Source organism: Peromyscus californicus, unplaced genomic scaffold, assembly GCF_007827085.1.
Source record: "Peromyscus californicus insignis strain IS unplaced genomic scaffold, ASM782708v3 Scaffold_16__1_contigs__length_79575227, whole genome shotgun sequence".
Taxonomy (NCBI): domain Eukaryota; kingdom Metazoa; phylum Chordata; class Mammalia; order Rodentia; family Cricetidae; genus Peromyscus; species Peromyscus californicus.
The window spans coordinates 22,511,323-22,538,699 of record NW_026294458.1 but is presented as its reverse complement, the minus strand read 5'-3'; the positions used below and the strand labels follow the sequence as shown (position 1 = coordinate 22,538,699).

At 48.2% G+C, this 27,377-nt stretch overlaps 1 protein-coding gene across 1 annotated transcript; it reads right to left on the bottom strand.

Moving 5' to 3' along the window:
* Window positions 1-425: 425 nt before the first annotated feature.
* Popdc2 (popeye domain containing 2) lies at window positions 426-21,913 on the bottom strand. The gene is made up of 5 exons (XM_052739911.1): window positions 19,512-21,913; window positions 13,193-13,300; window positions 11,766-11,799; window positions 6,681-7,092; window positions 426-3,611 (listed from the first exon to the last, which is right to left on the bottom strand). The coding sequence occupies exons 1-5, from the start codon at window positions 20,000-20,002 to the stop codon at window positions 3,526-3,528; spliced, it is 1,131 nt and encodes a 376-aa protein (XP_052595871.1). The 5' UTR covers window positions 20,003-21,913; the 3' UTR covers window positions 426-3,525.
* Window positions 21,914-27,377: the final 5,464 nt, after the last annotated feature.

Below are 27,377 nucleotides of genomic sequence, written 5' to 3'. Positions count from 1 at the left end.
AAGAAAACCATTTGATATGATCAACAGTCATTCATGTTTTTAAAGAAATAGGAATATAGAGAACTTTCATCTGAAAAAGAAAAACATCGGTACATGTCTGTGAAAGCACCACTCAGGGGCAGATACAGGAAGGTTGCTAGTTGAAAACACCGTGAGACCCTGTTTTTGTTTTGCTTTTTTCTTAAGTTAAAAAAAAAAATGCAGCGCCGGGCGGTGGTGGTGCACGCCTTTAATCCCAGCACTCGGGAGGCAGAGCCAGGCGGATCTCTGTGAGTTCAAGGCCAGCCTGGGCTACCAAGTGAGTTCCAGGAAAAGGCGCAAAGCTACACAGAGAAACCCTGTCTCGAAAAACCAAAAAAAAAAAAAAAAAAAAAAAATGCAGCACCCCTTAGACTAGTGGTGAAATATCAAAAATACTTTCCTCTAGATAAGTGTAAAAGGAAGATGCCTTCTGCCATCCACTCTGCCCCTGTCCTGAAGGCTCTCCCTAACCAACAGTCTGCCGTCCATTCTGTCTCTGTACAAGGTCTTACCTAACCAACAGGTACCAGAAAGGGAAGAGAGGGAAAAGGGGGAGGTATGGGCCGGGAATGGAGAAATAAAACTGTCACTATTTCATCTTTGGAAAATGCTACAGAACATACAGATTAATGATGAGAATTCATGCATGTATTTATCATAATCACTGGGTGGAAGTTGAAGTTACAAAAATTAGTTGTATTATGTAAGCAGCCATGGACGATCAGAGCGTAAAAAGTATTTAATGATAGTATTTATAATCACATCAAATTCATCGAATAACTATAAAAGTATTCAAGGACATCTACTTCAAAAACAAAAAAAAATATGATTATGAGAAAACAAAGGAGACTAACGTAAATGAAATGCTAAACCATGTTCACAGGTTTAAAATTCAGTGTCGTAAAGATAACGCTTTTTCAGCCGGGCGGTGGTGGCGCATGCCTTTAATCCCAGCACTCGGGAGGCAGAGCCAGGCGGATCTCTGTGAGTTCGAGGCCAGCCTGGTCTCCAAAGCGAGTTCCAGGAAAGGCGCAAAGCTACACAGAGAAACCCTGTCTCGAAAAAAAAAACCAAAAAAAAAAAAAAAAAAAGATAACGCTTTTTCACACTTAATCTGTTTGGGCTTCAAAACGGACGTGCTGGTTGTAAAGCTTATGTAGATGTATGTGTAAAGGGAAAGAGCTATAACAACCAAGACCCGAGGAACAGTTGGATTGCCAGACAGCAAACCTTACTATAGCACTACGTCACGACCACGACGACAAGGTGGTGTTACTATGGATAGAAACACAGTCAGGAGAGCCGGGATGTAGCACAGGGATGGTACAAAAGCAGAGTGACGGCACAGCTCCAAAAAGAGCCTCGGGGACGGCGACACTTGACTTCTGACAAGGTGGTGACGAGTACTAGCGTGAGGGTTAAAATAACCATTGCGGTAACCAATGCCCAGGCAACCGGACACCCAAACGAACCCTTGCTTCGTGCCATACTTCAAAACCATTACAGGCTGTCATCGGCCTCACCATGAACTATAAAACGTCTAGGAGGTCGAGATGGAGGCCATCTTCAGGGGGACATAAGCTCCTTAAACGTGACACAGAAAACCCTAGCCTCAGGAAAAGGGCAAAACCAACATTACAGGGAAATCAAACCTCTGCTCATCGGAAGGCACCAGTTAGAGCAAACAGTATGCATTTGGGGGGAAATGTTTAAAAGCCAACAGAGTATTTTTAACCTGGTTATTTAAAATATTTCTATAAATCGGTAAGAAAAAGAGTAACAAGCAAATAGAGAAAATAGCTAAGACACTAGCCTAGCCACTTCCTAACAGAAAACACTCACACGGGGTGGGGGCGCATTGGGGGGCTGGAGAGATGGCTCCGTGGCTCAGGGCACCTGTTACACAGCCATGAAGGATGGAGCTTGGATTCCAACAGCCCTGTAACAAAGCCAGTGTCCCAGCACTTTAGCCCCAGCTTTGAGGAAGCCGAAGGTGGTGGTGGGGGGGGGGGGGAAGGTATTAGTATTCATCAGGAAAATGAAAACTGTAGCCACAATGAAATGTTGCTATTCATACCCAAAAGGCAAAGATGAGAGGAAAAAATCATGACAACTGCTGAAGAGTGAGTCTCAAACATTGCTGAAAGGAATGTGAGTTGGCACAACCATTTAGGAAGACTTTTTGGCAGAATCCACTGTAGTTGAACGTGTATACGCTCAATGCCTGAGTCGTGCCTTGAGGGTACCAATCCTAGGTACAGGGAATGCAAATATATGCATCCCAAAGCATCTGTACAAGGGTGTCCACAGGAACACCATTTTAATCACTTCAAGCTGGAAACGATCCATGTGCATACCAAGAGTATATTGGTATATTCCTACACTAGAGAACTGCGTGTCAGCAAGAACCAAGCACTGGAGAGGGAGCGAGGCTCCCCAGCCCACCAGTCCTCAGCTGGTTGAGTTTTCTAGTCTCACCCCAGACAGGTTGACCGAGGAGGCCTTTGAGATGCCTCCTGTTCCAAGCACTTGTAGAGAGCAGCAGCGTGAGAAATAGCATGGAACTGAGTGAGCACTGCCTAGCCGCCCCAGCTAGTCCCCACTGCAAAACATGACACCGGTCTGAAGTCACTGTATCAGGGACAGGTTTGACACAGTATCGGGTAACCAGAGCATACATGGAACTTTGAAAGGAAAAGCAACGTAGAATAGATTCAGCACAGCACGGTGGTGTCCACCTGTAATCCTACATTCAGGGTGGGGAAGCAGGAGGGCTGTGAGTCCAAGACCAGTCTCATACAGTAGCAACATACTGTCTCAATCAAAATAAATAACCAGATAAAAAGAGAGCAGAACAGACTCAACTTGCAAGTCACTTTTAAATGTTTAAGGAAGGAAAATGAATTGGCTAAGCTTATACAATCCTACTAATTATGAATCCAATGCTAGATTCATAAACAGGGCACGGTAATTTCTATTTTCAACTTAAAAGTTGAAGAAAATATCAGGGCTTAAAAATTTTCTATTTCAATAGAAACTTATTTGGGAACAAAAAAAAATAACCACACGGAAAATTCGCTGGATCCTTGCAGACAATTTAAAGCAACAGCATCTGGGAGAGGCATGGGGTGCTTTAGTGAGCGCATGCTCAAGGCCATGGCACGTCATAGGTGCTCCACCCAAATCAACTCATGGGCTCCTCACAACAACCCTATGAGGTGAGTTCCTAGCCCCACTTGACAGATCAGGCTCAGAGGCTGTGTAACCAGTCATGGTTCTACAAGCCATAAAAGAAGGAGTCAGGCCTGATGCCTCTGGACCTTCCTCCTATGAGGAAGGTTGATGAACGTAAGTTTCTCCATGTCACCCTTGGGGCAGTTGTGGGGCTGGCATGGCATGTCCGTCTCCCATCTTGCCCCCGGATCTTTCTGATGGATGTTAGAAGGGCCATTCAGGGAACATGGAAGAGAGCCATCTGCCCCACAGACAACAGCTCTGTGGTCCTTAAAGCTCAGGAGTGTGGGTTGGAGCCAAAGGGGCCTGTGCTCTGGACATAACCTGAGAAGAGTTCTGGAGAGGAGTTCTGGAAGCTGTGGAGAGAAACAGAAAAAGGATATCAACAGCTGGCTCCAGAGGGCTTGCCCAGTACCACAGGATCTTTGCTGGGTTTCCGTTTTCCCTGCGGACCCCATGCCCAATGCCTAGACATGGACAGTTGTGCTCTTTAGTTCTTTCGTTCTGGGATGGGCGGGAGGGGGGGTCACTTCTGAAGTTATCTATCTGGAGTTCTCTCGGTCTACGGTTCTATCCTCCTCTGTCGACACTTCCGAGATGCCCTAAGGAAAACACTCGGCTTCCCATTTGCTGTTCATGGATGATAAAGACAATCCCAGTCCCACACTGAAATTCAACAGGCTTTCTGAGACCCTGCCTTTCATTTCTACCAACAGAGGGGTGGGGAGACAAGGCCGGCAGAGCAGAACTGGAAGAATGACCTGGGAACTCCGCAGGGAGGGACTGCTGCCCTGGACCTGGCTCACACAGGGGACCTCTGCCAGCAGCAGATCAGCCACTGTGGAGACCTCAGAGCCTGCCAGCCTACGAAGAGCAAACTGTCTGCCCAGGAGCTGTTCGCTTGCGCTGGCAGCCATCAGCTTTCCCTCTGAGGGAAGAGTCTGAAGGCAGTGTGACAGCTCTGTCTCTGTCAGAACACACACGGGGCAGGGGGGCGGGGTGGGGGCAGCATGGGGTACAGCACCACTCAGTTCTTCTGAAGCTCGGGAGCAAGACGTGGTCTCTCTCAGCCTCCTCCCAGGCTGCTCCTCGGCTGGGAGAGGACCCTGCCAGCTGTCGGAAACCAAACCACTTCCACCGGGTCCTGTTTCTGTTGAGTTGTGGGAAGGGCTGTCCCCACCAGCCCTTTTCCATGGGGTGGGAAGGCAAAGGGTAGGTCACAGGGAGGGAAGGAGAAGCAGACACGTGGAAACTGTCTAAAATATGACCGATTATGACTACGCCTTCAGCTCTTTCGGAACATTCAGTGGCTTGAAGGTAGAAGCCACCTGGGGTTTCCTTCCTCTCTGCTATTTTAAATAACAGAAGGATAAACACAGGAGGATCTGGGGGCAAACAGCGGTTCTGGGAAAGATCTTAGGACAATTTGGAATCATTCTTGTAGGGGACAAGATGAGTTCAAGCCTGAAAGTTAGACGGATTTCAGCTTGGTATGAGCAATGGATTGCTCCCTGCATGCGAATTACACATTATGTGAAGAGCTCCTGCAAGGACCCCAAGACATCTCTCGATTTTCCAAAGTGAGTCAGGCTCCGGGAAAAGGAAGCCTCAGATTATCCCCGCTGAGGCGATTTTCTGACGCTCACATGAAGTATACTCTATCCCGATTTCCTTCGCCGAGGAGCCAGACACAAAGGTTCTAAGTCTCCTTCTTATTCACCGTGCTGCCGGTCCTCTGACTTTTGGGAAACATCCTTAAAGTCGGGGCTTTGGGGACCTTCATTTGAGTGGTTTTCTTTATCCTCAGAGAAATGAGTACTGGCCTTGGAGGAGTTAGGATTCAGAATTAGCAAAACGGAGACACAGGGGTGCTTAGGGAAGAGAAGAGAGAACAGAGACAGAGATTGGGCAAAGGCGGGGGGGGGGGGGGCAACAGAGCTAAAACTAACATGGGAGAAGTCCAGGGCAGGTGGGGAGGAAGAGGGACACTTAGAGCCACCAACTGAGACATCAGGGACGAGGAGGAGTCAGGGATGGAAAGGAAGCAGAAGTCAGAGCCCTGTGAGCCGAGGAGGTGCTGAGGCAGGCTGGACAGCATGAATACCCACAGGTCACACTGGTCAGCAAGGAGCGGGATGGAGCAGGAGGTGTGGAAAGACAGAGAGGGGACCAGTGAACCCGGACAGTAAACTAAGCTATCGTGGGGCTCAGCGCCTTGGAATTACTCCACGGGGGATGATAACTTCTCTGTCTCTAAAGCTGATGTCTGTCTTCACGGCCTTCATCCCTCTCACTTCTTTCATCGGCTGCGTGGATTGTTTTGGAAATACACGTCTACTCATTCACTCCGTGCACCTCAAAGGCCTTCCACACTGGGGTAGTTCCTCAAATCTGTCGGTGCTTCCCAAAGAACGACAGGTCCCTTTGGTGGTGCCCCTGGCACTTAAAATGCCTTCCAGACTGTGGACGGAGGGGTTTTCCTCAGGAAAAGCCAAGCCTCCACCAAGACTAGGTAGAGCCCAGAGGAAAATGTCACAGTATTGTAAGCTCAAGCAGGGGAACATGAAAGTGACTTCCCAGAACTACTGAACACAGCCTTCTTCCAGGTACACACTCGTAGGAGGGAAATCCTGCCAGCATGGGGAGGCCACCCAGGTCCAGGCCCAGGCCACTGCCCACACAAGTGGGCTGCTGGGAAAAGCCAGGCTGTCCTACACCTGTCACAGTAATGTTTAAATCAAAGCAGTGTCCAGGCCTCTGCCTGAGGGACCAGACCGTTTGCCACTGGGCAAGAGGAAAGCAAGACAGGGCCGTTTGCTTTCCAGAACTATTTGCCTGCCATCACTAGTCTCTTTGGTTTTAACAGTCCGTCCTAGTCAAGTCTTAAGAACGGCTGCTTCCCAGAACTTATCTATCCACCAGGGAGACCATCAGTAGAATGATACCAGCATTCTCTTCCCTTTGAAATACATGCCACAAGACAATACCTCCTTAGTCCCAGCAGTGCATTTAGTAGCTATTAGCAAAGTCTAACCCCTCCCACCCCCAAAAGATTAGCAGCCCGCCGGCCCGCTCTAAATGTCCGTCAATCCGTTCTCTGAAATATAACCACAGCTGTGAGTAGGTTTAGAAAACCCTTCATTGCAAGCATGCACCTGCTGTGAGCACGGGGCTGGGTTAGAGCAGCGAGTCCTCTGAAGGGGGCTCCGAAGCTGCGCTTCCACCCTAAGGAGCCAATACAACCAGCACTGGCAGAACCGGGCACATTCACCTCTGCATACTTACACAGGATCCTTAGCTGGTGGTGTGCCCATGTTAGCTCTGCCCTCATCTCATGTACTCCCCATCACTCCTATAATCCATAAACGACTCTGATCCTGAAACCTCTTCAAAATCCTCCAGCACCAGACTGGTGGAGTCCTCACCCAGGGTGCCGCTGTCAGGTCTGGACATCCTGGCCCGAGACAGAGGCACAGGGAAGTTGGTGGTAGCGGGAGGTGGGGAACAAGGGGCTGTTGTTGGCAGGATACAGATGGGCCTGGCCTGAGCAGGGGACACAGCCGCCTCAAAGACTTCCTCATCATCCTTCTCAGACTCCGGTCCTCCATCTGAGGCTGAGGACCCCAGAACGTGGTAGAGGCTGGGGAGGCGGATGTCGAAGCGCAGCCCAAACTTAGCAAATAGCTTGTCATTGAGGGTGTAGAGCTTCTCGGAGATGTCATAGCCCAGCAGGGCTGCGAAGAGGCGGGAGATGTATTGCTCTCTGTTTAGAAGAAGGTGGAGATTTTTCCGGGGCCAGGAAATGTAGCTGCATTCGGTCTCGGCAGTCAGCGTGACCTACGGGGTTAGGAGCAGAGAGAGGTTTACAGTGCAGAGAAACAAGTGACTATTTTGATTTTGGTAGCTCTCTATGGCCTAGCCGGGAAGAAATCCAGGACAGACTTCTTGTGTGCACTGTGATGTGCATTTCCTGTGTCAGGAACTGGGGACAGTCCCTTGCTCACTTATCCATGACCCCCTGGAGTCTCAGTCTGCGTATCTCGTCTCCTAGGTTCTTCTGTTGTTGTTTTTGTTTGTTTGTTTGTTTGTTTGTTTGTTTTTCGAGACAGAGTTTCTCTGTGTAGCTTTGGAACCTGTCCTGGAACTCACTCTGTAGCCCAGGCTGGCCTGGAACTCACAGAGATCCGCCTGGCTCTGCCTCCCAGAGTGCCACTGCCGCCCGGCCCCTCTCCTAGGTTCTTACATTCTGTGGTTCCACTGCTAACAACAGTGGCTGCCAAAGATTCTGAGTAGAAAGGCTAAGAAAGGGAGGGCAGCATCCGAGGGCTGAAGAGAAAACAAACTAAACGTAAAGATGGTTCATCTTGGGGGTTGGGGATTTAGCTCAGTGGTAGAGCGCTTGCCTAGCAAGCACAAGGCCCTGGGTTCGGTCCTCAGCTCCGGGAGAAAAGAAAAGAAAAAAAAAATTCACCTTTAAGAACAAAGACGTAAGAACCAGGCTTGGTGGCCCGTGCCTGTAATCCCAGCTCCTTGGGAGGCTGAGGTGGGAGGATGGCAAGTTCAAGGCCAGCCTGGGTACCTTAGAGGAGAAACTCAAGGTCTGGGAAGGAGATAACTTCGTGGTAGAGAGGCAGAGCACTTGCCTAGCATGCGTGTGTAAGGCCTTAGGTTGAATTTCTAGTACTAAGGGGAGAGGAACCATGACTGGGGCACGGTCACCAAAAGAGCAGTGGTGGTGGGGGGAGTTTATTGAGAGAAAAGGTTACAAATTAAGCACGCCAAGATGTATCAGATGGCCAGAGCACTGGGGTTCGGGTCTCCGAATCTGCTCTTCACTTGGTTGCAAACCCAGAGGATCTCATGAATTGAGGAATAAAGCATAGAAAAAGAAACTCATGAGCAGAATGGAACAGGTCCCCTCCTTCAGTTATTTATGTAAGGGCCTAGGAATGTCCGCATATTCACTGTGCCCAGGATGCAAACTAGATTATCAGCAGGAGAAACAAGCAACAACATGTTCTTGGCACACAGTAGGCCTCCATAATCCTTGTTAAAATGATGAGTTAGGCATGGTGGCTCGTGCTGTGTAAGCCCAGCACTCAGAAGGTGGAGGCAGTGGGCCAGGAACTGGAAGCCACCTTCGGCTACATGGTGAGTTCTGGGATAGCCTGAGCTACAGCGTGAGCTCCTCTCTCAAAACCAAAACCAAAGATGAGCAGCATGCAGGCTCAGATGAAAATGGAAGCATTCCAAGGATAGCATAGAAAAGGGAACAGACTTAGACAGTTTGCTATGATCTGGCTGACACAATCCTTTCGCTGGCAGGGTCAGGGTGTGAGTGGAGAAGATGGACATCGAGGCTAACCTTTACTGAGCCGTGACTATGTGCCAGGCCCTGTATTGGGTGCTTTATGCTGATTATGAAATGTGGTGTTGGCTTTTGAAGTATTCTCTGTTAGAGATTATATACAACCCCTCAAATTCTTGTTATTTGGAGCCAGAAAGATAGCTGAGCAGGTTAAAAGCACTTGGTGTTCTTGCAGAGGACCTAAGTTTGATTCCCAGCACCTGCTTGGGCAGTTCACAACTGCCTATAACTTCAGCCCCAATGGACCTAAAGCCTCTGGCCTCTGCAGGTACCTGCACTCATAGGCATATACCCCCTCCACACACACGATTAAAAATAAAATAAGTCGGAGTTGAGAATTTAGCTCAGTGGTAGAGTGCTTGCCTAGCAAGCGCAAGGCCCTGGGTTCAGTCCTCAGCTCAAAAATAAATAAATAAATAAATAAATCTTTTAAAAAGACACAACTTAAAAAATCTGGCATTGCCTACTTTACCTCCCATCACCCCCCCTCCTCTTCCTCAGTGTCCGATGTGCCATCCTCTGCTTCCTACTCCCCACAGCCGCCTACTTCGACTAACTGTTAGACCAAGGTCCTAAATTAGTCACCAAGGCCAGGGGCTGTTGCTGGTTTCAGCGTTCCCCCCCTCACCGGCTGGGTAACATCCGTTAAATTACTGCGGTGTCCGGGCATGTCGCCTCTGAGCATTCTGAAAAGGCGCTCACAATCTGTCCCTTACCAACGGCCGAGCGTGTGCTTGTCATGCTCAGTCATAGCCTCTGCCTTGGCAGAAAGTCCCAGACAAGAACCTGGTGCCAACCGCAGAGCAGATAAACGTCTGCCGGTGTCCCCACTTGGATGATGTCAATGTCTGTAAGATCAGACACAGTGATTATGGGCTTCCCCACTGTAGGCTCTTACTGCTTCCATTAAAAATAAATAAATAAATAAAATATGAAACGCCTTTTCTTTGTCTTACTTTCATGGTTGGCTACCACTATATTTATTTTCTGTTTCAGCAAGCTCCACAGAAACCTGTCTCTACTTACTGTCTCCTTTCTTCTGACTTGCTCTTTGGCAAATAAGGCTGTCAATCATTGTTCCTGTCAATCAAGACCCCCTGGTGGCCTCCTAGTTCCATGGGTCAGCTGCACTCTGCTGGGTCACCTCTCTTGGGCACACTATCTTCCTGGGGTTCTCGGGGTGCCAAACACGCCTGGGGCAACCTCCTGACTTCTTTTCAGGTTCAGTTCTGGTTCTTCTTTTTCTCCCTAACTGTAACAGAGGAGGCCAGGTTCTCGACTGCTTCTCTATCTTCTCATTCACTAGGCAATGCTAGCCCGTCCAATGGCTTCTAGCATTATCTGCAGAAAACCCATTCCCAAATTCATCTCTCAAGCCCAGACCTCATTCCTGGGTTCCAACTGGACTATTCCAACTGCCTTTGCAACATCCCCACTGTCCAAGATGAAGCAAACTAAACACATCCCAAGATGCACTTCTCCCCCTCTGGCAAGCTCTTCCTGCAGCCACCCCATCCTTCTTGGTGCTCGGGTCAGCAGCCTCCTTCTTCACTAATTAAGCTTGTTAGAAAATCTTCTGGGCTCCATCTAGAAAATACATGCTCTGGCCCTTATGTAATCTGGTTCCAATGACACCTCTGCAGCTTCCTCTTCGGCTAGCTGCACCCCACCTCTAGGTGCTTCCCTTTCTGTGCCTGAAACCTGCAGCTCTCCCTCAGGACTCCAGCACTTGCTCTGTCCTCTGTCTCACAGATGACCAGAGTGCACACTGTCCCCTCTCAAGCCCTTACTCGGCTGTCACTCAAGGACACCCATGAGCACTGTATTTAAACTGCAGTCTTACTCTGTGTTCTCTGCTGTTCTTTTAATTAGCGGTTATTATTTTCCAACACATTCATCTATTTGTTATATCTAGGGTTTATTTTTGTCCCTCCTGTTGGAATGTAACTTGAATAAGGACAGGATCTGTGCTGTTCATTGATGTATTCGAAACTCTTTCAGCAGTGCCTGGCATATACTAAGTTCTCCAGAGGCATCTCTGAAGGGAATGCATGATGAATGAAGACAGTCATATTGTCAAACAACCTAGCGTCATTTTCTCATGTCTTATAATGTCCTTCCTTGGAGTCTGGAGAGATGGTTCAATAGTTAAGAACACTTCCTGCTCTTCCAGAGGAACAGGGTTCGGTTCCCAGCACCCATGTCAGGCCACTCACAAGAGCCTATAATTTTGGCTGATGCCCTCTTCTGACCTCCCAGGGCACTGCACCTATGTGTACCTACCACCACCACCACCACATACACACAACTAAGGATAAAAAGTCCTTCCCTGAAGGTGCTCTACAAGTCTACTTTCTTTTATTTGTGTGTGTGTGTGTGTGTGTGTGTGTGTGTGTGTGTGTGTGTGTGTGTGTGTGTTGTGTGTTGGGGGTATGTGTGTATGGGTGTGTGTGTTAGGGGGGTATGTGTGGGCATGTATGTATATATGTATGTGGCTGTGCTGGCCTGTGCATGTACATGTGGAGGCAGAAGTTGACTTCAGGTACCTTTTTCTATTGCTTTACACTTTATTTTTTGAGACTAAACCCATCACTTGACATTCAACTAGACTGGCTGGCCAGTAAGTCTCCCAGATCTGCCTGTCTCTGGCCCACCTGGTGCTGGGGTACAGGCACGTGTCACCATGCCCTGCTTTTTTGCTGGGTGCTGGTGATCTTAATTCAGTCCCTCGTGCTTGCATAGCCAGCACTTACCTACGGCACATGCCCCTCACCACAAGCATCCAGGACTGTCTGTAATAAAGTTTTGATAAGTACCAAGCTTTTTCTTCATGAGAACATATGTAAACAGGACACAAGTCCAGTAAAACGGGACACGGATTGGAGGCTAATGATAAATTCTGTAGGAGGTGCCTCTGCTCGGCGCTGGATGAATAATGAAAGCGTCACAGTGCCACCAGCCAGCAGAGCTGGGGTAACTGAATTGTTGAGAGGCTGACATTTGTGTTAAATGTGTGGTGAATGGTGATTCAGGCAGTCCCCGGAATGGCTCTTCCAATCAACAAAGCTAGGTCAGAGGCAAGATCAAGATGAACTGTAACACAACAACATTTGATACCTGCAAAGAGGAAATGGGGCTTTACACAGCCGACAGCAAGGGCGTGGACCTCACTGCTTCTAAATGAGGCACACCCGGGATATAAAAGGGAGGAATACGAGCATGCTTACGTTCCAGGCCGAGAGGCCATCTGGGGTGACAGCCTTCCCTTTGGAGCATAACCCACCTGTCCCTCCCTGTCAGCGCTGTAGCCTGGTCTGGCTGGCCCCAGCCCCCCCCAGCTCTCCTGGTCTTTCTCCTGGTCTGAGGGAGTTCCCAGAGAATGCCTCTGGGCGAGGCAGAGAGGGTGGGGATAGGACAAAGGTTATGTGACTGGAGGGGGTCACAGGCTAGTGGTCCTGTCAATGGCAGCAGAACTGCCTCTCTGACAGTATCACCACAGAGCTAAGTGCCAGGATTGGGACAGAAGCCAGCCCCAGGCAGTGGCATTGCCTGACAAGCGTCTGTTCCGGGGTTAGCTCATATGCTGGTTAGAAGACTCTGGTAGACATCATAGAAGACACACAGAACCAAAGACGAGCAAACTGTCTAGCAGAGTCCCTAAGGGGGTTGAGTGAACCACTCTTAATGATGGTCCTTTCATTTCTTAAAGAAAGAAAAAAAATAGACAGTAGATCCAGACTCCTTCTTGGCTTTGCCACTTTCTGGTTGAGTGCATGATGCTTTGGAACCTGAGATGCTTTATCTGTTAACAGTAACAGCCAATCGAGCAAGCTATGTGAATCAGCCCCGAGGGTGTGAGTGACCCATCGAGTCTTCTGAACCACCAACTGCTCATGGGCAACCAGTTCAGTAAAAACTGTGTTCGTGGGACAGTATTTTGGAGTGTGGAGACAGAGACAGAGACAGGGACAGAGACAGAGAGATGGAGATGTCTTCACATCAGTAGAATAGAGAGCGATGTGCACAGAGCCAGCCCAGAGGGAAGAGCTCAAGCAGGCTGGGGGGCATAGAGGCAGGAAGGTGAGCCCAGCAGCCCTCAGAAGAGTGCTGGGGGAGGGGGCATGGCTCTTGTTTAGAGGGGAAACTGCATTTCAGATAGAGGGGCAAGAGCAGGGTCAAGGATGGGGGACCGGTGATTGGAGAGCTGGAATGAGCCGCATGAACCAGGAGGGCCGGAGCTGCAGCCAGCGAGTGCTAAGAGTTACTGTTACCCTACGTAGGATGGACCTTTTTTTTTTTTTTAGCCTGTAGGCATTAGTCTTTTGGAGGGTTTGCAGGCACGCGAGTGACGTGACTGCCTGTCAGGGACCGACACCACCCTTCCCTGTTCCCCAGACTCGGGAGCCCAGGCACGCTTCTCCCACAGAAAGCAGAGGTCATGACCCCACCCACTCTCAGCATCACGTTTGGTGGTGGTCAAAGTGCAGACGTGAGCGAGGGAGGCAGCAATGTTGGGTGCTTCCAGTGATGGGGGCGGGGGGCAGCGCTGCCATGGGGCTCCCTTATTACCTGAAGATCCCCTCCTCAGAAGGCTGCAATGATTCCCACTCGGGAGAGTCCATGAACTGGTACGGGAAGATGTAGTGCAGAAACTGCCCATCCTGGCTCACTCGAACCCTGACAAGAGGAAAGAAGACACTGGATGGAAAAGGGTCATGGCTGCTCGTGTGCCCTCTGCTGAGGGCACTCATTGCTGACTAGCTCAAATCCTCCGGCAGAAATGCCCAGCTAAAGTGTGGAGAGGCCAAAGCGGATGTGACCCAGTTAAACATGGAAACCAAGCTCTTGTGGAAGGCAGGAAGCAATACCTCCTGAAAACTGCCTTAGGCATGGGCCTTATCCCAAAGCAGAAAGAAACACCACTAGGGTGAGATCTGAACACTGGTAGTTTAAGAATCTCCCGAGTCAGGTGGGAAATCGGGGGAGTGGAGTGGTTGGTTATTTGTTTGTTTGTTTTATTTTGTTTTGTGTTCTTTTTTGTTTGTTTTATTTTCTCTTTATTTCTTTTAAAATTTCCTTTGGTGGGGAATGCTATAAGGGTGAAAAACGGATATGGAGGGACTGGGATACGAGTGGGATTGGGGTGCACGTGTAATTTCCAAAGAATCAATGAAAACAATTATGTCTAAAGAAGAAAACAAAAGAGACTCTCCCCAGTGATTCCACTACGCATCCAAACCTCAGTGCTGGGGCTCTGCTGTCCACTCACCACGTGTGGCTCTTCCGATTAAGATTTACACTCATTAAAATCAAGTGTAGTTAACAGTCCAGCTCCTCAGTCACACTGATCCCACCCCAAGCGCTTCGGTCTGTAGCCGTGTGCAGTCTGTGGCTGCCATATTGTACGGCACGGATGTAGAATGTCGCCGCTGCTGTGGAAGGTGCTGTTCTACCGTCCTCCCTGGCAGGCTACAGGAGCAGCAGTACTGAGGACAGCTCATGTTTGCAAGGGGAAGAAGGACAGCGTGTGAGAAAGACAAATGGATGCTCCGCATGTGCCTGCCCATTTAGTCATCACAGCGATGCAAGGTAGACTGGTTTTGGGTTTTTTTCTTCCTTCCTTCCTTCCTTCCTTCCTTCCTTCCTTCCTTCCTTCCTTCCTTCCTTCCTCCCTCCCTCCTTCCCTCCTCTCTCTCTCTCTCTCTCTCTCTCTCTCTCTCTCTCTCTCTCTCTCTCTCTCTCTCTCTCTCTCTGTTTTACAGCCAAGGAAACAGATGGTCGGGAAACTTAAGGTCATATGGTTACCAGGCAACAACACTGAGATTCTACGTTCTCACCATGATGTCATGTTACTAGAGTTTTGGGGTAGGTGGTAGTGGACAACCCTTCTCTACCCTCAGCAACCATAAGGAAATGAGGTCCCAGAGACCTCATTCAGTGGACGGTCCTGGGATGCACACCTAGCCCAGCGCCATTCCAACCTGCATCTGTGAGACTTTGGGACTGGAGGAAGTCGCTGTGTCTTGCACGTCCAACAGAGACAACATCAGACATTGGATAATCTAATACACTCCAGGAACTAAAACCTCGTCTCTCATAGAACGGAAGTCAGACTTTGCAAAGGGATGTGTCCCAGCAGGTCCCAGGGAAGGGGAAGCTAAAGTCATACAGAAGACCCAATAGACAGGATTTTATGTTATTCCAGCCTGAGGCCACGCTGCATGCCTTTCTTGAAGTTTGGAAAGAGATCTTTTTTCTTTTTCTAAAGGGCCTTACCCCACATCAACCAGAAAGAGTGGGTTTCTGGGGCTGCAGCCAAGAATTCTAATTAAATTTTTTTTTCATTTTATGGATATAATTATTCCATACTGCCGATGAGTTAAGCAACAGCTCTGGCCTTTCTTACGGCCTCAGGCTTGTTTTACAGCTCAGGGTTAGCAACCCCACTAACGCTCCTTGCGGTCACTCTAGCCTTATGGCCAGCACCTACCCTGGTGCTTTGCCCCTGCCGAGAAGGGACCTGTCTGTCAGCAGGACGCCTGGATAAAGTGAGTGGTTTGGGGATGTGATGTAGCATCTAGACATAGATCAAGACCCACGAAGGGCCTTTTGCTCCATTCACCAGAAAACCCAGGCTTTCACATTCGCCTTCCCTTTTGAAGCGAGTTACATCGGGCAAAGAAGGAAACAGACAAGCGACCCTCAGTGGCACATATGCCCACTTGGAAGGAGCTGGTCTTCGGTCACTCAGGAGCTTTTCCTAACTACACCAGTATTCACAGAGCCTCCCCTGCTCCTGAACACTGGGGGCAACAGAGGTGGGAAAAATCTGGCCCTTGCCTTTGAGAGGTTCACAGCTGAGAGGAAGACTCAGGCACATAAATATCTGGCTGCCAATCAGTGTCCTGAGTACTGGGGTAGAGCAGGCTCACAGAAGCGGGGCATGGAAGAGTCTGGTTCTTTGCAGGAAACAGTCTTCTCAAAGATGACATTCCATGTGAGTTTTGAAGGATAAACGGGCTACTGATGAGCAGGTAAGGATGGAGATGGGCAGAGATCTGGGAAATGTAATGAGAGAGCCAGTTCCTAAACACCTTCTGCTTCTCCTCCTCATGCTGCTAGAGTTTCGGCCGGATATGTGGCTGCTCAGCTAAAGACTATGCCTTCTTATATCCTTTGCTGCTAGACTCCCCCCCCCCCCCCCCCCCCCCCCCCGGTCTAAGTTCTGGCCAATGGGATATAAGCACCCTTGAGTCTCCTCTCAGTGGTATTTGATGCCATTGATATTTGTGTGAGCATGCAAGTTACTGAAGACTGTTACTAGTCATTAAGTAATGACCTGTTATATCCTCACTCAAAGAAGAAAGCCTCTCACAGAAGAAACCTACTCACTCCAAGACTAGGAAACATATAGACTGCCTGGATGGTGTAAGAGAAAATAAAGTACACGTTCTCCTACCTCAGGGCCTTCACACACGCTGCCTTCAGCTAGACCAGTTTCCCTCATGGCTGGGCTGACTCCTTGCAGGGAGTCTGTCTGACCTCCCTGAAAAGGAAGATCCACAACTTCCATGCTCTCATCACATTTAGTATCTCTCTTTGGGAATGCCGTGTCCATGATTAATCATTGTGGCACATATTTACTATTGGCTTACGCTCCAACGAGTTCAAGACAATGCTTGTCACATCTGGATCCCGAGTCTTACTACTCTTTTTCTAAAAAATATTTTATTTATTTATTTTATTGCACATTTGTCTGTGTGAGAGTGTCGGATCCCCTGGAACTGGAGTTACAGATAGTTATGAGCTGCTGTGTGGGGTGCTGGGAATTGAACTCGGATCCTCTGGAAGAACAGCCAGTGCTCTTAGCTGCTGAGCCATTTCTCCAGCCCCGAGTCTTACTACTCTTAAGAAATGTGTGAAGAAGGCAGGGGAAAAATAGAAGGAAGGAGGGAAGGAAAGAAAAAAGAAAACAATGACTGGATGAACAAAGATGTACGTGTGTGGGGGTGGGGTGGGGTGGGGGGTGCGCCCGTGTGTGTGCATTTCTGGAGAGAATAAAATCTCAAGGAAAAGCATCTCTAAGGAGAAGACATCAAGGGAGAAGGATGCCTGAGGTATGTATCCTTTCTCCTCATCGTCTCTTCAGGTAAGGAAGCTGGTTCCCAAAGCATGTCACCAAGACCCAACACTGTCTGTCTAATGTAGACCCAGACCGCAAGGCACACTGAGGTGGTTTTTAACGGTTGTGCTGTATCCTTTAACATTGGTGTCCTTGATCACATAGGGGGCAGGTCATTTCCTTGTATTGTAATAGCTTAGGCAGTCAGTCACCTGTTCAGAAGGCTGTACCTGTAGGAGTTGGTCCCATTTCGTCATCTATGAAACTGAAAGAGTAAGTATAGTTTAGCAGGGTGACAGTCTTTGAGGAAGTCACTTTGCTCTCTGAATGTTGGAAGGGATGGCTGCCCTTGTCAAAAACCAAATGAGAAAGCTTCTGGGCGTTTGAGCAAAGGGCTCCCTCCAGGTGACACTCCACAAAGGACAGGGAGGTCTGCATAGGAGGCCTGTACTTCCTGGCACAGAAGGAGTCTTTTCTGTAACTAGGAGGCGTTCACCATTACGCTAATCCAGACGCAGCAATTCCATCTTAAATCCAGAGCCCAGTCATTGGCTAGAAGCCTTTTCCCTCTTGTCCATTCAGCAAAGCTGAGACAGGAGAACAATGATAACGAGTTAAAAAGAACAGTAACAAGAGGGCTGGAGAGATGGCTCAGAGGTTAAGAGCACTGGCTGCTCTTCCAGGGGTCGTGAGTTCAATTTCCAGCAACCACATGGTGGCTCACAACCATTCGTAGTGAGAACTGGTGCCCTTCTCTGGTCTACAAGCATACATGCAGGCAGAACATTGTATGCATAATGAATAAATCTTAAAAAAAAAATAACAGTAACAAAACCCTTATGGCCTGGTTTCTAACTGTTGATGTAAGTTGATTCGAAGTATACTAGGAAAAGCTATGTAGAAAGGCAAGCCTTGTTTCCCCCTTCCCAGGGGCACAGGCTTACACAGTCTGTAAATCTGTCAATCTGTCATATACGAGACATCAGAGCATACAATAACTGTATGTTTCTGCTAACTGAACATCAGGCCGAGGAGAGGCCGCCCTTTACTAGCCCAGTCCCTTCTACTGAACAGAGGAGTCATGAGGAACAAACGGCACGGACCCTCATGAATGGGCAAGGGCCCTCCATTCATGGTTTGTCCTGTAAGCGTGGAGCTGGTGGTGAACACCAGACAATAGGCCCAGTGCATACTTGTCTACAGGTCATTGCATTTGCTCACACTGTCAATTCACTCATACACAGGGGTCTCCCCATAAAAGCTCTCCCTTCATAACTCTGAGTCCAACAGAAAGTCAAAGTCCACAGAACAAATTGGATCCTATAAATGCAGACATAAGTTCGTGTTACGACTTGGACAGTAGCTGTCCACCATCGTCAGAAGCTGCTTTCCCCCCTGTGTGGTCGACCATCTTAGTCTGTTTCCCTCCCCTCCCTCCATCTCTCCTTCTTTCCCTTCCCTTCTTCCCTTTCCCCTTCCTTCCTTTTCTCTTCCCCCTTTCATTCTTTCCTCTCCTTTCCCTTCCCGCTCCTCCCCTCCTCCTTCCATTTCCCTCTTTCCTTTCCTTTCTAGAATGCTCTGATTATCGTCTTTTTAAGGCACCGTTGATCTCCAGCAAGGTGATAGAAGGGATTGTCTATGAACAAGGGCTATGAGGCAACGTTTCAAAGAATGCACAAATGCTATAAAGTATGACACACGGAGCCCATGGTGTTTTCTCATTAAACAGCAATGGCCACTGTTGCCATGGAGGCCGAGTGGACACACTCTGGAATCCTAAAGCCAGCCAATGTCCAATTATCATTCTTCCTCTGAGGCACCCGTCCTCCACTAAATCCCCAGTGAGACATCTGTGGGCATCACTACTCTTCTGTCATGTGGGGCCCTCACATTACAGTATAGACTCTCAATAGAACAATCGGACTGGGAATAAGACAGAGTTATTTCCTTTCTGTAGCTGTCAGTACACGGACTACACTCCAAAGCTTGTATAGGATTTCTCAAATACATGGGGTGTTTCCTTGATACCCCTGGCAGGACAGGAGTCACTGGAAACCTCCTGTTTCTGGGTTTATTTCCTGTACATAGTTGGTGCTTAGCAAATGTTAAATGCACATGGAAGGAACAAATCAATCTTATTTGAAATGGTCAGTTTTCTAAAGCTCATAGAAAGGTTGCTTTCCTTTCTAGAATGCTCTGATTATCGTCTTTTTAAGGCACCGTTGATCTCCAGCAAGATGATAGAAGGGATTGTCTATGAACAAGGGCTATGAGGCAACGTTTCAAAGAATGCACAAATGCTATAAAGTATGACACACCGGAGGCATGGTGTTTTCTCATTAAACAGCAATGACCAATTAATAGGCATTACACATTAGACACACATTACACACATATGTGTGTGATTCTGTGTGTGTGTGTGTGTGTGTGTGTGAGAGAGAGAGAGAGAGAGAGAGAGACACCGGGGTGGGGGTTGGGGGGCCTGGGGGGGGGGCGTGTTTTGGGTCTGGCCTCACCAGACTTTGCAGCAGCAAGTGAACACAGTCACCCTTGATAGCCTGAAAGATGTCCCATGATCTAGTTTCCTCTTGGAAAGTGTCAAGAAAGAGGAAGCAAAGTCACTCCTAGAAAAATCGATTTGGGTTTGTTTGCCTTGCCACATCCTTCCCTCGATGAAGGGGGACACGAAATGGAAAGGGACATTAGGCACGGGAAGTGTGGGCTGGGGGAATTCCAGGCCTTGACAACACGGAATCAATCGCTTACCGGCCAGAGAGGAGCAGGGACAAGCGGTTGATGGGTGTCTCCCCCTCCACGGCATAGGTCTGCTCTGTGGCCAGTGTCAAGACCTGCTCCTGGCAGCAGTGGACAATTTCCTTGTAGACCTGCAGGGGCACCTGCAGGGGCAGGCACAGAGTCCTGTAGAGGAGGTTGAACTCCTCAGGGAGGGTATTCACCCGAAGGCGATACAGCAGATGTGCCAGCTGAAGCAGGCAGGCCACCGTCAACAGGAAGTTCCAAAGGACGATGTCTAGCCCGCAGGCATCAAACCAGCCCCACAGCCCATAGCAGAGGTAGCCTGGGCCCAGGATGCCGAAGAGATAGAAGCATCCATACACCCCGCTGCCTGCCATAAAGCCCATGAGCAAGAAGCAGTTGGCCAGGTGGTAGACAGACCCTTCCGTATTCTGCTCCCAGCTACTGCACACCGGCCTCTGCCAGAGGAGCTGACCCAGCGTGCTGCTGTTGGCGCTCATCTTAGGGGCTCTCAAGCCTTTCCAGGCCTCTCCACTAAGGAAAGCGAGGGGGAAAACAATCAATCAATCTGTACTCCCAGGTGGCTCCTCACCACCGACTCCACCTTTGCTGGCAGGAATGCTTCTGATGGCTCTGAGAAAGAATTCCAGAACATAGCACACTTCGCGGAAGATTGAAAAATCTAGGTTCGTTGTTTGGGATTTTTTTTTTTCTTCTCCCTCTCTCTCTCTCAGCAATCCTCTCGTCTTCTCTGCAGCATTCCAGTAAACTTCTTTGGCTCCGGCTTTCTTAGGATAGTCTTCATAATTAGTTCTCAGCAAAAAACACACATTGTCCTGAGAGAAAGTGGGATCACAACACCAGAAACTTCAGCAGCGCGGGACACCGAAGCCACATCCCGCTTTCTGTTGTTCCCAAGCAGAATGAGGCGTGAGAGCCAGCAGGAGAGACACACTTGTGTTCCATTTGGAATGCATGTTCTCTTGGCACCGGAAGAAAGGGTGACCCCAGAGGGATACCATGTTTGGAATTGGAATCCAAGAGGTACTGGCAGTGAGAGAAAACAGGCCAGGCAAACAGGCAGGCTGGTACAGCACTTAGCATACCTCCAGAGGACAAGATAAGACCCTGGATCAACAGAGACAGGCAGAGAGGGTCCAAGCAAGAGCGAGCGGAGAATTTAGGTCCCCAGATCAGGCAGCACACAGTGCAGATGTCCCGTCAGGAGGATTTGGGGATTTGCATGAGGTAGGAGGAGAGTTCAGAGTGGGAATGCCTGGGGCTATTAACAGAGACAGTCCTGGCAGCAAAACCCGGAAAGACCCATAAAAGGTTTAAGACACTCTGCAAATATCGTCGTGCACTGATTCGACATTCATTCAACAAAAGTGGCCCCTTCAACTCGGAGTTGACCCTCCTCTGCAAATATCTGCACCTAGTAATAGTTAATAAACGACAACACATTACCCAAATCACCACCCCATCTACATCAATAACCACAAAGCAGAATGACTACCTAGGAAATACTCATTTGGTGCTCGACCTTCAGCGGATGTTTATATATATATGAAACTCAGTCATCACCATTCTCCCAGAGTTGAGGAAAATGGAACCTCAGAGAGGTAACATGTACCAACACAAAGTAGCCAGCAAGGCTGGAATTTAAACCCAAGACTGTAATACTTAATTCTCTATTTTAAGTGGGTTTCACAGTGTATTTACTATTTACTATATTTACAATTTCTATTGAAAGGCCGGACATGCCAAACTAGATCCACTGACTCCCAACTCTACGCTCCTAAGACGTCTGATAACTTTCAAGGAACTTTTAAACAAACCCAGGGGATCCACGCTGAGAAGTAAATGTAAACTGTGCAAACACTAAGCCAAAAAACTTGACTTTCTGGCTTCTGGAGGTTTGCTGGGTCTCCGTCTTGGCTGCTGGGGTTGGTAGCACTTTGGCCCTATCATTCCCAAAGTTTAGGTGAGTGCTCAGAGGTCTAGAACCATCCAAATGCTAACTCCGCAGGGACTCACTGAACTGAACAACCTAACAAAAATAAGGAAAAATTAGAAGTTGTTAAATGTGCTGTTGAAGCTTCCATCTCGACAAATACTAAGTGCACACTCAACGTCCTGAATGTCATTTTTCAAGAGAGAGGCCACAAACAATGGCAACTCGATGACGGGAAGAAATTACCACATAAAGCTTAAAGAACAGTGTGACCCAGGAAGCAGGGCAGTATGGGGAGGGCAGAGCTGAGTGAGGGGTGAGGTGTGAGAAGAGGGAGAGCGGAATTTGTCCTGGTAAGATAGACTGCAGAGGCAGAGTTACCCAAGTGTGGAAGCTCTTGGCATGCTAACGGAAGACATGTTAAATCTTTCATTGGAATCAATTGATCTGCAAATGGTTTCATACTCCCCTCTCTCTGGAGAGAGGTAGAAAAGGCACTAGAGCATTTGGAGTACAAAGGCCACAGACTGCTCTCTCTCAGTGCTGCTTTGGACCTGTAATGCCTTTTTGGTGTTTGGTCTGGTTTTATGGTTTTTTGTTGTTTTTTTTTTTTTTCTTAGCCTGGTTGTCACTTCAGCCCAGGCTGACCTGGAACTCACTAGGTGGTCCAGGCTGGCCTAGAATTCTTGGAAATCCTCCTGTCTGGCCTCCCACATGCTAGGATTCCAGGTGTGACCGTGAGGTCATCTGTGCTGTGGAGGGTGGGGATTTCCACACTCGGCTTTTGTCGTCTGCCTGCTTCCCGATCAACCTGCCTACTTTAGCAAGAAGCAGCTGTTTGTGCAGCATGCAAGGGTGGGAGTCCCTGCCAGCTGTGGACAGGAAAGTCAGGGCAGGCAGGCATAGAGAAACAACCATGACTCTGCCCGAGATAGAATTTCAAAGCGGGTCAGCAAGACTACCCAAGGGCTTGGCCCTGACTCTTTAAAGAGACAGGCAGGTCCACTCATCACTGCTGGCTTGTCCAGCATCCCTACCGTCCACCTGTGATTAGTTAGCAGGGGGCACTAACATTTATCTAGCAGCTATCCTTTCTAATGTTAAACAAGATACTGACTGTTTTATTATCTAATTTTTTGACAGGGTATCACTACATACTCCCTGCCCACCCCCTTTTTCTAAATAGAAGGAAAAGGCTTGGAGTAGCTAAGAAACTTGCCTAAGATCACAGAGTTCATGTGTGAATGATGATTAAAGCCTAGGTCAGGGTGAGTCTAAATTGCAATTTTCCACTACACCATTCTCCAAGGTATGTGGGGGAGTTGATAACACCTACATACATTTATTGTTACAGAGGAGCTGACTATGTTTGAGTGGTGAGATTAATGTCCATAGACCAGCAGAATACAATAACAGGAAATTATGTCTTTTTTTTAAAAAAAGCCAGTTAGATAGAGATAAAAGAAAAGTATATATATATATATATATATATATATATATATATATATATATATATATATATATATAGTGTTAAGACACTATGTCCTTCTGAGGAAACCCACAGACATGAAAACACACACACAGTGGAAAAACAGAAGTCAAGTCATTTGACCATTTAAGTCAATAAGGGTTAATTCAGACAAACTGTGAGGTAGTAACGGGCACAAAGATGAATGGAAAGGGATTTGTTTGATCTAGAGGGAAGACTAACCTGGAAAAAAACTGCAATCTCCTAAGAGATAACCCCAGGGTCAAAGGAAAAATCTCTGATGGGGGCACAAAGAATAAAGGGGAAACAATTGCAGGAAGGTGATTTAGGGTGGTCTGGAATCTGGGCAGGTGCTCTCTAGCCGGGGAGGGCACTCGAGGAATAGGGAACAGATGTGTGGGCCAGCCTAGTGTTCTAGGTGTTCACTATGATATAGTAAGGTGGCCCGAGACCTCTCATACAGCTGTGTGACAAACACTTGTAGGTCCCACGGTCAGGTGACGACATGCCTAAGGATGAGGACAAAGACGAACAGCAGCAGCCTAGCTTGCTCAAGTATGGCTTCGCCATGGTCATAAACACGGCACCTCCCATCTCCCGACTGGAGACTGAGTTCCACATCTGTGTTGCTGATGGCCCTGTAGTGGGTGTCCAGCTTCTTGGAGCTGAATGTGTCCTGACTCAGATCCTTCACGGGCTCTTCTTCAGGGAACAGCTTCCTGAACAGTTGCTGACTATTGGATTCTACAAAACTGGACATCGATGTCTCATGCTTCACCAAGTTGTCTCTTTGACATCTGAGTCAACTCTAAGAGGAACTGATCTTGTACACTCAATGTGACCGTTCAGGATGACCTCATGGTTAGGTGGGTGAGATGGAAAACTAGCTTCTTACTCAATATCCATTGACCCCTTCCTCCCGTGAAACAGTTTCAGTTAGTTTCAGTTTGCCCAGGGATCTGACAAGACACGGAAGAGGCGGGCCCTGTTTAAACCACTTAACCTTAGGTGTGTCCCTGAGAGCTACTGTTTTCTAAAAATACACATGACAATATGGCTCCATCAGACTGAAAGGTGGACTTAGAGATTCCATGCTGGGGGACAGGCTTCTGCCTCTTCTGCCTGTCTTAAACAAGAATGTGCATGATTCATTTCATTTGTCCCGGAAGAGAGAACTCTGAGATGAAAATAAACCCGGGCTCTGGGTGGTGCCAGCAGCTACCATACAGTTGCATGCAGAGTTGCCCCAACTCTGAACTCTTACACTTAATGCTCATTTTCCTTGGTGGGAATTTTATATATGTGCTATTGAACTCACTAGACTTGGCAAAAGGTAAAATACTATGAGTTTTACTTTTTTTTCTTTTCAAAGACAGGGTCTTGTAGCCCTGGTTGGCCAGGAATTCACTATGTAGAACAGGCTAGCCTTGAACTTACAGATCCACTTGCCTCTGCCTCCCGAGTGCTGGGATTTAAGGGATGTACCTTCTTGGTTAGGGGTGGAACTTTGGACCTACTTCCCTTTCTCCTGTGCTGGAATTCTGTCTGGCTTGAACTTGCACAGGTCCTGTACATGCTGTCACAAGTCTCTCTGAGTTCATGTGGCACTCACTGGCCCTGCTGCGTCTGGAAAAGGCAACTGATATCTACTAGGAGAGGGAGAATTGGTTTTCTTCAACCGAGTGGCACTGGGTATATCAACCACACGCCAAGGGAGGAAGGCCTCATGGTCAGGAATAGTTGGCCAACAAAATTAGACTCCATGGTGTGTGTCTGTGTGTGTGTTATAGGTGTATATGTGCTCATGTGGGTATCGTGCTTGTGGAGGCTGGATGTCAATGGTGTATCGATTTCCCCCTATTTTTTTTTTCTTTTTTGAGACTGGGTTTCTCAGTGAACCAGGAGCTCAGACTGTCTAGACTGGCTGGCCAGTAAGCTAGAGCTCTGGAGAGCTGATATCTCTCTCTCTCTCTCTCTCTCTCTCTCTCTCCACACACACACACACACACACACACACACACACACACACACACACACACACACTGTCGGGGTTGCAGATGCACACCTCTGGCCCTGGCTTTCATACGGGGCTGAAGATCGAAACCCCAGTCCTCACGCTTGTGAGGCCGGTACTTTGTCCACTGAACCATCTCCCAGCCCTGAAGTTTTTAATAGCTAAATAAAGAACCTGGGGGCAGAGTTACACATGAATTCTTGTGGGAAGCACCTTGAATACCCAGCATAGTAAAAAACATTCAGGTTTTCATTTCTGACCGTTTTTATTTATGTACTCACCAGACTAGAAGCTCTTTATGAGTAGAGTACACATCTTACAAGTCTGTGTATTCTGAGCACAGCAAAGCTGAAACGGTGTACCTGGAGGATAGTCTGTATATGTAATGTATGTTGTCATGTGTGGTCTGAGCTCACTGAGAAGCTGGCTCTGGAAGTGGTGTGGCTCCCCCACCCCCACCCCACCCCACCCCTGTCGTCATGCACACACTTTTATTTAGACCATGGTTCTCAACCTTCCTAATGCTGTGACCCTTTAACACAGCTCTTCATGTGGTGACCTCCAACTATAACATTATTGTCGTTGCTACTTCCTAACTGTAATCTTGCTACTGTTATGAATTGTAATGTAAATATCTGTGTTTTCTGATGGTCTAGGGCAAACCATGTGAAAGGGTTAGTCGACCCACAAAGGGGCTGTGACCCACAGGTTGAGAACCACTGCTTTAGACCCAAGCACGTTTGTTTATGTCCAGTGTCCTCCAAAACAAACTCACCCTGGGTCAGACTGGACTCCTGGCTCAGAAGCAGGGCGAGCAGTCAAGGGCGTTTAAAACTGTGCCCTCGAGAACCGCTAGAAAGTGAACTATTTCCATCAGAGACTATTTATCCCGTAATGTAAAAATGCCTGCAGTGGGGATGGGAAGCTGGAAAGGCCCTCTCATCAGGAATTCCAGCTGCCTCAGCTTCCCGGTCGGTTTCTGCTGGATAACTGTGAGCAGCTGACTTGAGGGTTACCTTCCTGTTGTCTCGTGTCCTTTACAAAGAGGCACTGCTCCACCGACTCTGAAACAAGAACTCCAGCTGGCTGACCAACAGGGCTTCCCTCTTCACTTCTGCCAGGTGTTCTGGGCGCCCGCTTCGATGGTCCTCTGCTGTCTGTCCTGACTTTTGCTTCCTATATACTTACTAAATCCACTTGTTCACGACTGAAAGTGAGGCTGTAGGTCACAGGTCATTCTCCAGTCCAACAGAGCCAACAGTGAGTCAGACCACGTAACTCAATATTTAGGGCTGTCCCAACACATCATCAGCCTTTGCTAAGTACGTATTGGATAACTATATACCTGCAAATGTGAACTTTTATCAGGTACCCGGTACCGTAAGCACTGGGCTCGGATGACAATCGAGACTTACATGCCGGGTCATCAGCTATTTCTCTAAACACCTGTACTCACCTCACCTGTAAAGTGGGGGTACAGTTTCTCCAGAAGCATCACCCCAGACCCAGGGAAGGCAGAGTACTTCTAGGTTTGGCCCTGCCTAGGGACATGGCCTGTTTTCATTAACTTCGAAGTTGAAAGCCTCAAGGTTAGACAAAGGGACCTGTTAGACAAAGTGGATCTATACCGAGTTTAGGAATTACTGAGCATGAGAAAGGTGTGTCAGCATTCGGTGGTCACCCACTAGGTCAAATTCTTTACTTTCCCATTGCTGTGTTAATATCTAAGTATTATTACTGAAATGCTGCATACTGTATCTGGGAAGGCTGTGCACTATGAAGGCTGGGCAGAGGGTCTTCTCTGGGAAGGCTGTGCACTGGGAAGGAAGGGCAGAGGGTCTATCTGAGATGTACTTTTTTTTTTTTTGGTTTTTCGAGACAGGGTTTCTCTGTGTAGCTTTGCGCCTTTCCTGGGACTCACTTGGTAGCCCAGACTGGCCTCGAACTCACAGAGATCCGCCTGGCTCTGCCTCCCGAGTGCTGGGATTAAAGGCGTGCGCCACCACCGCCCGGCGAGATGTACTTTTTATGGGTGTTTTAGTTCCTTACAAATCAGGCAAGAATATCAAACTGGAAAAGGTCAATTATCAATGTGTTGCCTCTGAGCTGAGGGGAATGGGCCCCTCAGACACTAAGGAACACATGGATATTGCCTTTCTAAATATGAATTGGGCAGTATCCATGGAGAGCCTTGAAAACACGCATAACCTCTAAATACCCTTCACTGAGTGATAGGCTGGTGGGTTTCAGCTGATTTCTTCTTTACATGACCATAAAACCAGTCAACACCACAGCATCTCTCTCTCTCTCTCTCTCTCTCTCTCTCTCACACACACACACACACACACACACACACACACACACACACACACACACCCGCCAGAATTTATTTATCTGACACCACCTGCCTTGGCCTGA